Genomic DNA, 14,727 nt, shown 5'->3' on the forward strand with positions numbered 1-14,727 from the left:
ATTAGGATAGTATGTCATATTCATACTCAAGGCCATTAAAAACGCAATGCGACAACTTTTAACAAATGTATATAACAATTGACAAAATCGAGATAACAAGCATCTGTGGATAATTTCATGGAAGAATTCACTACAAATGCACAAAACCGAAACGTCAGAGAACCATGAAACAAAGCAGGGGTCAGCTGAAGTCAGTATAGGGTATGTCCACCCTGAGCTCTTACACATGCCTGAAGTCGCCTTGGCATGTACTGGCACAGATGTCTCACTACACGCTGTGGGATTGTTTGCCAATGATTTTAGGGTGCCTGTGCCAACTCTGCAACAGTTCGTAGTGGCACGTCTTGAGTTCGAACCCGTCGTCTATGTTCATCCCACAGATGTTCGATCGGGTTATGAGCAAAGCGTTCATGTCGACGTCGGTAGATACGGTGACGTCCATCAGGAAAACTGAGGTTGAATCGGGATTCATCCAAGAAGATGACATTTGCCATGGTGTGTTGTGCAGATACCCCCGATTTGTGGTCCATTGCTGCCTGGCAGGTCGATTGCTATGCAAAAGGATTTGACCTTGGTAAGGTCGACGGCAGCGTAACCCAAGAGCAGTCAGGCGCCTTCGGACTGTTTGAGGGCTGATCTGACGTTGCCGTGTTCCAACAGTTCCCCTGGCAGTAGCAATAGCTGACTGCATCCTATTGCGCAGATGCTGTTGTCGGATGTGGCGATCTTGAGCAGCGGTTGTTACAGGTGGCGCTCCAGGTCGGGGTCCATCGGCAACTTTTCCAGTGGCGTGGAAGCGTTGTCTAAGGCGAGCAATGGTCGATGGCTGGATATTAAAGTGTCTGGCGACGTCTACCTGTGAAGCCCCCTGATCCAGCATGCCAATAGCTCTGTTCCTGTTTTCTTGTGTAAGGCGTGGCATGTTTCCGAAATGATGGATGTTGAAATTTTGATTTGTATTTAAAGGGCCAGAGTGCAAAACATGTAAAATGGGACTGCTTGAAATCGTGAGAAAAGACAAGTGTTGCGTTTGCACGAACAAAGTTCGCTACCGAGAACTGATATTAAGTTCAAATCAGGGGCGGATTGGGGCCCGAAACCGGCCCGGGCTCCCGTGTCGGAGCGGCTCCTTTTACTGACCCCCTGAAAATTTTGAAAAATGAACCCCCAAATATGCGACTTGGTGGCATATCTGATTATAATCTCTGTCAACTTATATATCTCATAAATCGATTAATTTAAGCAAAAACCCCGACCTGCAAGTAATTTACAACCATCAACCTGTGAAATTATCATATCGTCATATTATTAATTAACGTATTATCATTGTATCGTCAAGAGTCAATGGTCAAGGGAATTTAACTGGTTAAAAAATGGGACTAGTTGAGAAAATTTTGACCATTTGATTAACCAGTGAGGAATATTGAATAAGCAGGAATATTTTCATTGAAAAATGTCTCATTTTTGTTGCCGGGAGCGCTAGTTGATTCCTCCTGTGATGGAAGGCCATGAGACACATTGGTACAGAGTGACGAAAGTAAAATTCATGAAAGCTGCTTTTTTAATTTTGGATTTGTTGTTCCAGGTAAAATATTTTACCTTGACTCCGAACTTGAACATTTGACACACTACATATTGATTAATGAACATAGCATTAGTTCAGATAATGAATATTCGAGTATAAGACTACACAAATTTAATTATGAGAATTGCATTACCCTCTACATTTTTGTCAGGAGCGGCGGGCGGAAATAAAAATAAAATTTGATCTTGGTCGCAAAATATAGCTACCGCGAAAGTGTCGGTGAATCCGATGAAATTTTCGGATGAAATTCGGAATCCCCATTGCAGGATTCCAAATTTCGGCCCACACCCAGCACACCCGGCCCACAAAGTCTATTATACCAGTCCATTCCAGACTCGAGTGATGGCGTGGCGGCCCGTTAAAGCCACCGGACACATACAACATGATCACCATCGCTCCAGGACCGGTCCAATACCCCCCCCCCCCCATATAATGTTCAGCAGAAATTGTTTTTTTTAGACGAATTGGACAAAATTATTTTTTTCATTTTTTGTCCGACCGGCCCTTCGGGCGATCGCCCGAACGCCCGATGGCCCAATCCGCCCCTGGTTCAAATCCAAAGAAGCCCAAGAAAACGTTTACCAGAAATATTTAACGAATTAGGCATTGCGTTTTTAATGGCCTTGAGTAGTATCATTACCCCGTATCCCAAACGTCTGAAAGACTAGTCACGTATTAACAGATATCTCCCATTTTCTTATTATTATATCCCAAACTGTCAGAAATATTCAATTATCTAATTATCAATTAATTTTAATAGTAATCTTTTTCAAGTATAAGTGATAAATGAGAGAGCTAAACATTGAATAAACAATTTGTCTTTCGCCAACAAAGGTGATAAGTAGGTTAGACGCTGGTTCGCTAGCCTGGAAGTTGCGTGTTCGATCCCTGGATTGGTCAAGAAAATTCATCGAGATTTTAGGACGTGGTTTCCCCTTGTCAGTGGAGCAGGAGGGCCAGACAAGGACAGCTGTCTAGTCGTTCGGATGGGACGAAAAATCGAGGACCCGTGTATACATTGGCGTGCACGTAAAAGCTCCCTTGGTAGTTGGAACTCGATATAAGAGTGGGCCATAGTGCCGCTGCCCGGGCAAAATTTCCCTCATTGCACGTTGTATGGCGTATGCCCGTCTTCAGTAGGCCAGTCGGAGCAGAACAGTAGGATCTTAAACCCCCCATTTCATTTCATTTCATTTCCTTGCTGGTATATGGGTGATCAAGGGAGGTAACTGGAATAGCGAGACATTAACCATCATTTTTGCCGGACATGTTTTGCAAGTTTTCTACGAATTAGCCCATTTTCGTTTATATACTCTTCAAAAATGTAGGGGATATTGAAATGCAAATACCTATGCAGGTTGTGATATGATAAATAGTCATGGACACTTGACATGCTTTGAGAGTATGTTCACAGATGAAGAACTTAACGCCCTATCAGAACCACTGAGCTGCACAAGCGACACGCAATAGCGCCATACACGTGGGAGGGGTTCATTGTCAAATTTGACATTTCAAGGAAGGGTTGATGAAAACTGCCGCGTGCTGGTTTGTCTATCTATGTTTCCATTGGTTCATGCATAAGATTACTGTTTATGTTCATGTGTAGGCAATTGACATGTTATTAACATACACTGGTTACCTCTAATAAAAACAAATGAAATGAAATGGGGTTTAACGTCCTACTGTTCTGCTCCTATACTGGGCTAATGAAGACGGGCATACGCCATACAGTGTGCTATGAGGGAAATTTTGCCCGGGCAGCGGCACTATCGCCTACTCTTATATCGAATTCCAACTGCCAGGGGATCTTTTACGTGCATTCCAATATATACACGGGACCTCGGTTTTTCGTCTCATGCGAAGGACTAGACAACTGTCCTTGTCAGGCCCTCCGTTCTGCACCACTGACAAGGGGAATCCACGTCGGAAAATCTGGATGAACTTTCTAATAAAAACAGCAGTGCATTTCCGCAGTTTTGTATTGTTTCTGAATATCCTCTACCTTTTTTGGAAGAGTATATAACTGAAGTGTTATATTAGCTTTTGACAATAGTGAGGGGAGGGGGTAACTGGTGGTATTTGGGGTAGTATCGATCAAATCGTTGCATTAATACATCACACTCTTAATATTATTTAACCCCACCCCACTCAACACAAACTAGGTCATTTCGGGACTAACATATGGTTCAATATTATTTCAATAATTTGCTTTCGCGTAGAGGTCTTTAGCGGCGGGAGGAAACCGGAGGACCCGGATAAAACCCACGAGGTTTTATGATACAACGCGCACGCGCTAACCATTTGGCCATCCAACTCTCCCATTAAAATGAGAATGTAGGAATTAAATCCGTTTTCATTTTACCGATTTATTAAAATATCAACATCCCCCACCAATTCATCTAGGCTGAGACTTTAAATTTGTGTTTTATTTTAAAAAGAGATACCATTATATAATTTTGATATAAATCTATTTTTCATGCTTTCATTTGATTTCTGTAAATATAATTTCCTTTCTAAAAATATAGGAATAAATATGCTAATGAGACTATTTTAACAGTTTTTGTTTAGAGATACTTATGTTCATTAACAAACTGCATGGTTAGGTGATATATTTGGATTGACGGAGAAACCAAGGTCATTTTCATATTAATCTTGTTTTCATACATTGCTTCTGATTTCTACAAAACCGTCAAGACAACTACGCAGATAATGCAACGAATTATTAAAGTAGTTTTCTTTAATTCAATATCATCCACAGTCTTCGACATTGTAAACACGACTTATTGGTCAATTTAAATCAACATTGGTGTTGTTATCTTATCGGGAAAAGATGAGCTTCTGATATCCAATATTTAAGACACAGTGGACAGACATTTTAAAATTTGCACATGAATCGCGTGGCTGAATGCTTTCGAGCGCCATTTGTAATGAAGCGACTCGATGAACGGGGCTAAGTATATCCCACAGGAGAATAATTTTGTATAAACTGGATAATGTTGACACTTCGCGTATTTCGCCGAACATAACTGATTAGACATTACAGTAAAAACAGAAACGATTGAAGGTAAATCAGTTTATATACATTCATATTATATTATTACATATATATGCGTTGCGACCCATTTGTGTCAATTTCTATATGCCAAATATTAGCGATTTATCTCCTTTAATATCAAATCAATTGAATTGATCCGGAGATCAGTCGTGTTACAGGTTTCACTAATGAAAACTACACAGGAAAACCAAAACAATGATCGATTTACGTGCAAAAACGTAATAGAAATAAGACGACTGGTCGTGTATGGAATACAAAACAGCTCTTTATTCACAGTCCTTAATAATAGTTCTTAATTCATAGTTCTTAATTCATAGTCCTTAATTCTTAGTTCCGGGTTCTTAATTCATAGTTCTCAATTCTTAGTTCTTAATTCATAGTGCTTAATTCTTAGTTAGTAATTCTTAGTTCATAGTCCTTAATTCATAGTTCTTAATTCTTAGTTCTTAATTCTTAATTCATAGTGCTCAGTTCTTAGTTCTTAATTCATAGTCCTTAATTCTTAGTTCTTAATTCATAGTCCTTAATTCTTAGTTCTTAATTCATAGTCCTTAATTCTTAGTTCTTAATTCATGGTCCTTAATTCTTATTTCTTCATGTGTTCCCATATTTCGACATTTGCATACTAAAATCAACATCTGTATCTTAAAATCAATATTTACTTTACAAATCAGACATTTTTGTCAAATCAGATTTGTAAATTGTATTTTTGTTTAATTTAATTGTATTTTAATATAAAGATAAAATGTCTTTTAGAAAATCAAAACATAATATTGAAATGTCATCAATAATATACAACGGAACTAAATGTCTCAAACATCAAATTTCTAAAATACAGATCTCAAAATACCAATCTTGCAAAACCATTGTCAAAAATCATTTCTACAAATTCATCTGACTTGAATATTATCATGATAGAGAGCGCTAGTGGTGGGTTGTCAAATGCCGAAATCAACCAGGGCCGCATTCGGCTCTTCCAAATGTTCAACAGGTCTCGACAAGGCGCACCCGAACTTGAAATGGTTAGACTATAGTTGCGACCATGGTTAACCCACCTTTCGAGGTCGGTTGAGACTGGTCAAGTCAGAATAATAATGGTGACCCGCGACAAACATATGTTGTGTTGGAAATGTTTTTTGAAAATAGAACGCACACTAACATTGGTGCCCCAGAAACTGAGAGTTATTTAAATTCAGATTACATAGTTAAAGTAGCCAAGTCTCTAACTCAGTATCATCCAAAGTTTTCGACATTGTAAACACGAATTATTTGTCAATTTCAATCAACATTTAATATCTAAGACAAAATAAACATTTTACAATTGGTACACGAATCGCAAGGGATTCGAAGAACGGGGCTATAGACATATTCCACAAGTCATGTCAAACAGTGACGTCATATTCTTATATAAATACTCTCGATGTAGACTGAAATAACCAGACACTAGAGATAGCCATTCGATTGGGATTTCTGAAGTATTTCGCCGAATATAATTGATTTTAAATTACAGTAAAAACAAACGATTGAATATAAATCAGTTTATATACATTAATATATGCGTTTGTGTCACTCACTAGATTTCAAATATCAAGCGATTTAGCTTCTTTAAGAAGTTTCCATATTATATAGAGTGGATAATCATGTTTTGTCAATCAATTCGACCAAGGCTGGTGTTGATTTGAAATTGGGAAAGTGACAGTATTATTGTAAAACAATTTCATCCATTTGTGAATTTTATTTGGAAATACATTAAATACATCAGTGTGATATACATTGTAAATATAAATTATGTAACTGTAAATAAATTCTGGATATTTGGTTGGTTTGTTTATTTTATTGTCTGGGGATAACACGGTCACTAACTCAATTGCGTGGTTTCGATTCCCCGGCTGTACGTGACAAGGAGTAGCGTTGCCTGTCCAACCTCGTGGGTTTTCTTCGGGTCGTCCGGTTTCCTCCTACTGCTAAAGACCCCTATGCGCAAGCGAATTATTGAAATAAAAGTGAACCATATGTTAGTCCCAATCTCTGGTTAGTGCTAAATGATAAGGCGAGCTCAGTTTGTTGTCAACAGATGTAAACAGGGCTAGCGCTAATCCTAATCCTAACCTTAACCCTAACCCTGGACCTAGCCCCAATGCTTACCCTAACCTACAATCTCGGAAACAATCACGTGCCATAACCTTATTTACATCTCGGCGATCTTGACAAAAATTGAGCTGGCCTTAACAAATAGATTTAGCCATACAGCTCTACAGATTGCATCAGATTAACTGCAGTGTTATACAATAAAACCAAAGTTCAATTATGTCTACGGTGGTTGATAATTTAATTTTCGCCCGTGTCAATCTTAATATAATTTGTTTTTCTTAATTTTCACGCACGTCAGTTTTTATATTCACCCAAATGATTTTTAGTATAATTTGTTTTCGATAATTTTCACCCCTGTGAATTTTAATTTTCACCTGCGTAATTTTCTATATAATTTCGATAATTTTCACACAAGTAATTTCTAATTTTTTTATTTTCTCGAATTATCACCCAAACACATTTTATAGTTCACGTCCGAACCATTTTTTTTTTTATTTATTTTTTATTTTGTAATATTTACCCGGGTGATTAATAATTATCACAGACGTAAATCTTAAAGATGGGTTCCCAGAAATGTATTTATCGGGTGGTTATTTCCAATAAAAGTATGGTAATTTTGGTATATATGGAAAGTAGAGATATCCAATCTTACTAGAAAAATACTGGATTCCCCGAAAAAAACTCATGGAGCGTATACAGGACAGAAATGTAACGGTTCCCCTAATCAACAGCCCGACGATTAGGAATTTCTGCACGCGTGATGTCAAAGGTCACACGCGAACATTGAGCGATTGATGTACAAGTTGATGAACTTTATGAAGAGTTAGACGAACAACACTTTCTGAGATAAAAATGTCAGAAAGGACGCGGGTAGTGGATAATCCGAGAATTTAATAAGGATTCGATATTTGTAATAAATAGTAAGCGATTAAAGACAACATCGTCTTATGTATGCAATGAATTCTTGCAAGAGAGTTAAGTCACGTGAAGTTATCATGACCTGGTTTGATCGAATTTTTATAGCAGGACATTCTTCGCAATAAGAATGTTTGAGAAGGATTTGAAGCAAAGTTATGACAAATTAATTAGTTTGAATATGTTTTTAGTCCATATATACCATTAAATCACCTAGTTTGTACGCGGGAACCCATCTTTAAAGGACAATATTGGTGTCGATCATTATCACATATGTGATAGAAATGGTTAAACACGCGCCAAATATAATCGTAACACAAAGATCATTGCTATGATAGATGCGTTATGAAGATTTCAAGAAAGGGAAGTGACGAACGCAAAAGGAAAACACGAGTTATCCTTCTATATAACTGACTGAAGATACGAATGATAACAGATACACGAGCGAATTTCTGCTCACTAATAATTCCTTTGAAGACCAACAGTTGTTATATGAGACTGTGGGAGGATATCTGACAATTCAAAAAAAATAAATAAATAAATAACTGACTGTTACTAGATAAGGGAAAAAGAGAAAAATAGAAATAGTCTGTATTTCCTTGTTACTTATTCTATACTTAATAAAAACATGGTAATGCATGGACTTTTTCTATTTTTCATGTCCTTATCAACGGCAGTGTGAAGTTAGCTCAATTTTCCTTTTTCGTTTTTCGATATCGTAAATGAGGATACCTGAGCAGTGGATTCACATAAAACTGCTCTTTCTCCTTGTTTTTTGATATTGGCGAATTTGATATTGCTCAGGCATCCTCTTTTACGATATATTTAGTTCGGTTTACAAAACTGATTTAATCAAATGTGTTTTGGAGACAGTCTGTAGATATACACGATTAAAATCTGTATTTTTGAGATTCAAGTTTGAATATTCGCCAATATCAAAATACAAGGAGACAGAGCTTTTTTTTTATGTGCATTCACTGCTCAGACATCCTCATTTATGATATATTTAGTTCGTTTTAAAATACTTATTTAATCAAATATGTTTTGGAGACATTCTGTAGATATACATTCATCAAAACTGCTTTTTTGAGATTCAAGTTTGAATATCGAAAAACGAAAATCGAGCTAACTTCACAATGCCCTTATCAGCCATGGTAAGTGACGATTCTTATACAACACGGACTGTTTGAATATCAAACTTCATCCACGTGAAATATGTTAATTTGCTACTTTCCTCAGATGTTCAAATTCTCTGATGAATTGATGTTTATACCGTATTCGAGAGCGCCGGAGAACTCCCTTCCCCAACAAGGGGACCACAGCGGTCCGGCTGACAGGAGATCCATGAACTGGTTCATATTTTGGCCAAGGATATGTCGTAGATGTTATACGTGATTCAAATGAAAATAAAAGATGGCTGTTGTTGTTTATTACAAGTTTAATGTCCAAATAAAATCAGCATAGTCTCCCCCTGTTGGTTGTTCAGGACGGGGAATAAGTAAGCAAAGGTATCTAGTAGTATGCACGGGAGTATAACAACGAAATCCACGATGGGGGAGATGGCCGAATGGTTAGCAGACGCGCGCTGTATCATAAGGTCTGTCATTGACTCAACTGGTGTGGTTTCGGTTCCCCGGTTGTACGTGACAAAGTGAAGTGTCGCCTGTCCAGCTTCGTGGGTTTTCTCCGGGTCCTCCACCCCCCCCCCGCCCCATTCCTAAAGACCTCTACGCGCAAGCGAATTATTGAAATAAAATTGAACCATGTGTTAGTGCCGAAATGACCTAGTTTGTGTCGAGGGGACGTTAAACCCCATTTCTCTCCCACTTTGTTTCACTGCCGTTTCTTGTCGTTGTAAATGAAAAATAGACAGGCAGTATGTTTAAAGTACACAGTAAAACGTCACGAATGGTGGACAAGATGAAATATTTAATAACAATAACAAAGATATAACAAAATAAAACAACAATATAAAGTAGTAATTCATATACAATTATAAATAATTTACTATTTACAATAAACACTCCTGTATCCTTGGTGACTAACAAGTTTTACACCTGCAAACTGGGCGGATAACTCTGATAACTTTGATAGGGGGAAGTACTCATTCTGTAATTAACAGAAGTAGCCATTGCACGTGGTAATGCGGCCATTGCTTGGTAACCAAGTCCTTGTGTCATTGGGTTTGGGGTAAAGTGGTATTGTGGGTAACATAAAGGAGAACCAAATGGTAAAGTTGATGTTGTCATGGGAACATATCCAATATTATACTGGCAACTTATAGGTCGTTTACTCAAATTCATTTCTGCCATGGTATTTGTTCTGGCTCTTCTTCTGGCCTGACGACGACGAAAATCTCCACGTGAAAAATCTTCAATACAAGCTGGATGTATGGACCAATAATTGCCTTTACCATTATCAGCTCTTCCACTTTTAATAAAACATTCATTTAAAGATAAATTATGTCTAATACTGTTTCTCCACGCCTTCTCTTTGTTGTTATAATAAGGAAAATTATCCATGATATATTGATATATATCTCCTAGAAGAACTTTCTTCTCTGGTGAATTTAAAATGGACATCGATATCAAGGCGATGTACGAATGTGATGGCTTCTCTGAAGACGTGATTTGTGACGATGACAATGATGCTGATGACGATAAAGACTCTGGTGATGGTGGAGTCGACGATGATGATGAAGTCAATGATGATGATGAAGAGGATGACATCAATAATGATGATGGCGTTGAATAGTGACTAACGGTACTGTTGTAGTCATAAGAAACTTCTGGAAATATCTTGGTCATATTGCTTACTTGATTAGTTGGCCCACCATTGGTCTCGGTTGAATCCAAGTTTCTAGTGAGGAATTCAATACTAAAGTTATTCATATTGACTATTGAATATTGAACTAAGACAACTAAATAACTTCTATACAACGTCTCTAGAAATCTTGTAGTTTAATAAACGTCTCTTTTCTTCTCCATTTATATCTTACTGTTTCTGATTGGTTGACATCGTTCAAATGTGACTGACGTGTTCACTGTGTTGATTGGTTGATTAACTGTTGATAAACTGATTTGATTGGTCAATGAGACCAGTAGCCTATGTTATAAAACAATATTGACAAACACGGCAAAACTATTGTTGATAAAAACTGACAAGAATCAAGGTGATTAATATTGTCAAAAATATTATTGAACTTTTGTCATTGAACAGTTAATGATGGACTACGGGGGAGTGGGAGTGTTGATTGGTTGATTAACTGTTAATCAACTGATTTGACTACTTAATAAGACGTCACAGGTTGTCACCAAGAAAGGTTTATATTTGGTAAATTTCGGGAAAACACTTTAATCTTCTTTAACACCTATAAAATATCTTCCTTGTCGTTTTCCTTCCCCGTCCATATTATCATATTTATTGTATTGGACGTTAATTCTTTAATAAGCAACACCAACAACGTTTTCCTTCCTTCGTGTAATTAAAATGCTGCAAATAAATTAGTTTAAAGATTCGACGCGTCATTTAAATTTTAGCTAACATATCGACTTTCTCACGGCTTAATACACGTTAAATATGCTCTCAGATTGATCATTTAAAATTTAATTAAGACCAAAAATAAAAAAAACTACCAACGCTAGATATTCTCCCGGCTTGGATTTGATCGGATTTAAACTAGGCCCACAAGACTTCTTCCCTATCAATTAAAGATGGCGGTGCCTTGCGACTAGAAATGGTTCCAGTACTGATGTCTTCCGTCTTGCTCCAGCCATAGTAGTGGACCGTCCTAAGACCTTCCTTTGCGCAAGTTTCGTAGTGGACCGTGCTAAGGCCTCCCTTTGAGCAAGTTTTGTAGTGGATGCTTCTAAATATAAGGCCTTCCTTTGGGCAAGTTTTGTATTCATTTGTAGTCATTTCATGTCACTCGAAAATACAGAAAATCGGTTGGGTAAGATAAGATTAAGATTTCGGTGTTCCACTTTTCACTATTTGTAACATAATTACATATTTACATGTAAATAGTGGTAATATTTGTTGAAAATAGTTTATCAAGTTGTAGCCGTGAATAAGAATTATCACGGCTACACGCAATGCGGGTAGCATCAACAGATGACATTTCGATTTATCATAAATTTGTAAATACTAAACGAAAGGGAACCATTTTGGTTCTTATTAGAGATTTTAAAAACCTTCACAATATTGTAGTTTCGGAAGGGATTCCTATAACGATGAATAACGCATCGAGCTTAAAATTTAATTGGGGTTGGATGGCGAAATGGTTAGCGCGTGCGTGCTGCATCATAAGATCTGTCATTGAATCAACTGGCGTAGATCCGATTTCTGGGTATTGGAGTGGGTGAATCGATGGTCACGTGGATATTAAAACTGTTAATATATATACTATATTATGAAACTTTTTCTCAACGGAAGACGAATTACGTTAATCATATTAGCGCCAAAAATATTTGTTTACGTCACAATGTCATCGATTAATTTCTTCGTGTTTAACAACGCGTCCGCGAGAGGACCATGCAAAAATTGAAAAAAAAACCGATAACCCTGGGGGTCAGTAATTTTAATCATTCATGGTCTTTGGGGACTCCTAGGCGACAGAAGTCACACGATGCAGTGAAAAAATTTTTTAAATTACATCTTCCGTTATAACTAGAAATTGTTGTTTTTGGTCAAAATTTGCTATATTTCGACCATTTTTATGCCCAAATTTCAAAACGCTGCTACTCGAAATGCTGTGGCCTGATATTGGTCAGGTATGACAGGCCAAGTGGTCGACTTAAAATCCTGCAGTCGTTGGGTGTGGTTATGAAGGACATTCGTTCAGGTATATGTCAGAATGCTTGACGCGAACAGAACAACGAGTGTGTTTAATTACAACTTCCAAATGATGTTTAATACGAATCATAATTACCAGTACAACAACTGACTTCCACTTTGTAGCCAAATTAAGGTTAAATGGTACGATGGACTTGTATTTGTGTCTAAATGATCAACAATTGACAAAAAAAGTTCACGAAGTTCCAGGTTAAATGGTATATTAAAATGAGTATTTTACCTCGGATAGTATTTATAAATCAAATATTAAAATTTATTTTATAGTTAGCAATAAAATCAGAACTTTCTGAAGTGGGCGTTAAAGCCCAACAAAGCTATCCACGTGACCATCGATTCACCCACTCCAATACCCAGAAATCGGGTCTACAGAGAGAGGGAGAGAGAGAGAGAGAGAGAGAGCATATTTAACGTGTATTAAGCCGTGAGAAAGTCGATATGTTAGCTAAAATTTAAATGACGCGTCGAATCTTTAAACTAATTTATTTGCAGCATTTTAATTACACGAAGGAAGGAAAACGTTGTTGGTGTTGCTTATTAAAGAATTAACGTCCAATACAATAAATATGATAATATGGACAGGGAAGGAAAACGACAAGGAAGATATTTTATAGGTGTTAAAGAAGATAAAGGTGTTTTCCCGAAATTTACCAAATATAAACCTTTCTTGGTGACAACCTGTGATGTCTCATTAAGCAGTCAAATCAGTTGATTAACAGTTAATCAACCAATCAACACTCTCACTACCCCGTAGTCCATCATTAACTGTTCAATGACAAGAGTTCCATGAACGTTTTGATAATATTGATCAGTTTGATTCTTGTCAGTGTTTATCAACAATTGTTTTGCAGTGTTCGTGAATATTATTTGTTTTTGTTTTTGTTTCCAGAAATATAGGCTACTGGTCTCATTGACCAATCATATCAGTTTATCAACAGTTAATCAACCAATCAACACAGTGAACACGTCAGTCACATTTGAACGATGTCAACCAATCAGAAACAGTAAGATATAAATGGAGAAGAAGAAAGACGTTCATTAAACTACAAGATTTCTAGAGACGTTGTATAGAAGTTATTTAGTTCAATATTCAATAGTCAATATGAATAACTTTAGTATTGAATTCCTCACTAGAAACTTGGATTCAACCGAGACCAATGGTAGGCCAACTAATCAAGTAAGCAATTTGACCAAGATATTTCCAGAAGTTTCGTATGACTACAACAGTACCGCCAGTCACCATTCAACGCCATCATCATTATCGATGTCATCCTCTTCATCATCATCATCGACTTCATCATTATCGTCGACCTCATCATCACCATCATCCACTTCATCATCATCGTCGACTCCATCATCACCAGAGTCTTTATCGTCATCAGAGTCATTGTCTTCGTCACAAATCACGTCATCAGAGAAGCCATCACATTCGTACATCGCCTTGATATCGATGTCTATTTTAAATTCACCAGAGAAGAAAGTTCTTCTAGGAGATATATATCAATATATCATGGATAATTTTCCGTATTATAACAACAAAGAGAAGGCGTGGAGAAACAGTATTAGACATAATTTATCTTTAAATGAATGTTTTATTAAAAGTGGAAGAGCTGATAATGGTAAAGGTAATTTTTGGTCCATACATCCAGCTTGTATTGAAGATTTTTCACGTGGAGATTTTCGTCGTCGTCAGGCCAGAAGAAGGGCCAGAACAAATACCATGGCAGAAATGAATTTGAGTGAACTACCTAGGAGTTACCAGTTTAATATTGGATATGTTCCCATGACAACGTCAACATTACCATTTAGCTCTCCTTTCTGTTACCCGCAATCCTACTTTGGCCAAAACTCGATGCCACAAGAACTTGGTTACCAAGCAATGGCCGCATTACCACGTGCAATGGCTACTTCTGTTAATTACAGAATGAGTACTTCCCCCTATCAAAGTTATCAGAGTTATCTTCCCAGTTTGCAGGTGTAAAACTTGTTAGTCACCAAGGATACAGGAGTGTTTATTGTAAATAGTAAATTATTTATAATTGTATATGGATTACTACGTTATATTGTTGTTTTATTTTGTTATATCTTTGTTATTGTTATTAAATATTTCATCTTGTCCACCATTCGTGACGTTTTACTGTGTACTTTAAACTTACTGCCTGTCTATTTTTCATTTAAACAGAGAGAGAGGGAGAGGGGGGCGGGGGAGACGTCCACTTGATTCGGGACT

At 37.1% G+C, this 14,727-nt stretch overlaps 1 protein-coding gene across 1 annotated transcript; it reads left to right on the forward strand.

The window, feature by feature from the left end:
- Positions 1-13,760: 13,760 nt before the first annotated feature.
- Positions 13,761-14,325, forward strand: LOC126817658 (forkhead box protein I2-like; the record flags this gene model as incomplete). Its single annotated transcript, XM_050544765.1, has 1 exon — positions 13,761-14,325. A coding segment is annotated over exon 1 (564 nt), but the record flags the coding sequence as incomplete, so codon positions are not given.
- Positions 14,326-14,727: the final 402 nt, after the last annotated feature.

This window comes from Patella vulgata, chromosome 4 (assembly GCF_932274485.2).
Source record: "Patella vulgata chromosome 4, xgPatVulg1.2, whole genome shotgun sequence".
In the NCBI taxonomy this organism is placed as follows: domain Eukaryota; kingdom Metazoa; phylum Mollusca; class Gastropoda; family Patellidae; genus Patella; species Patella vulgata.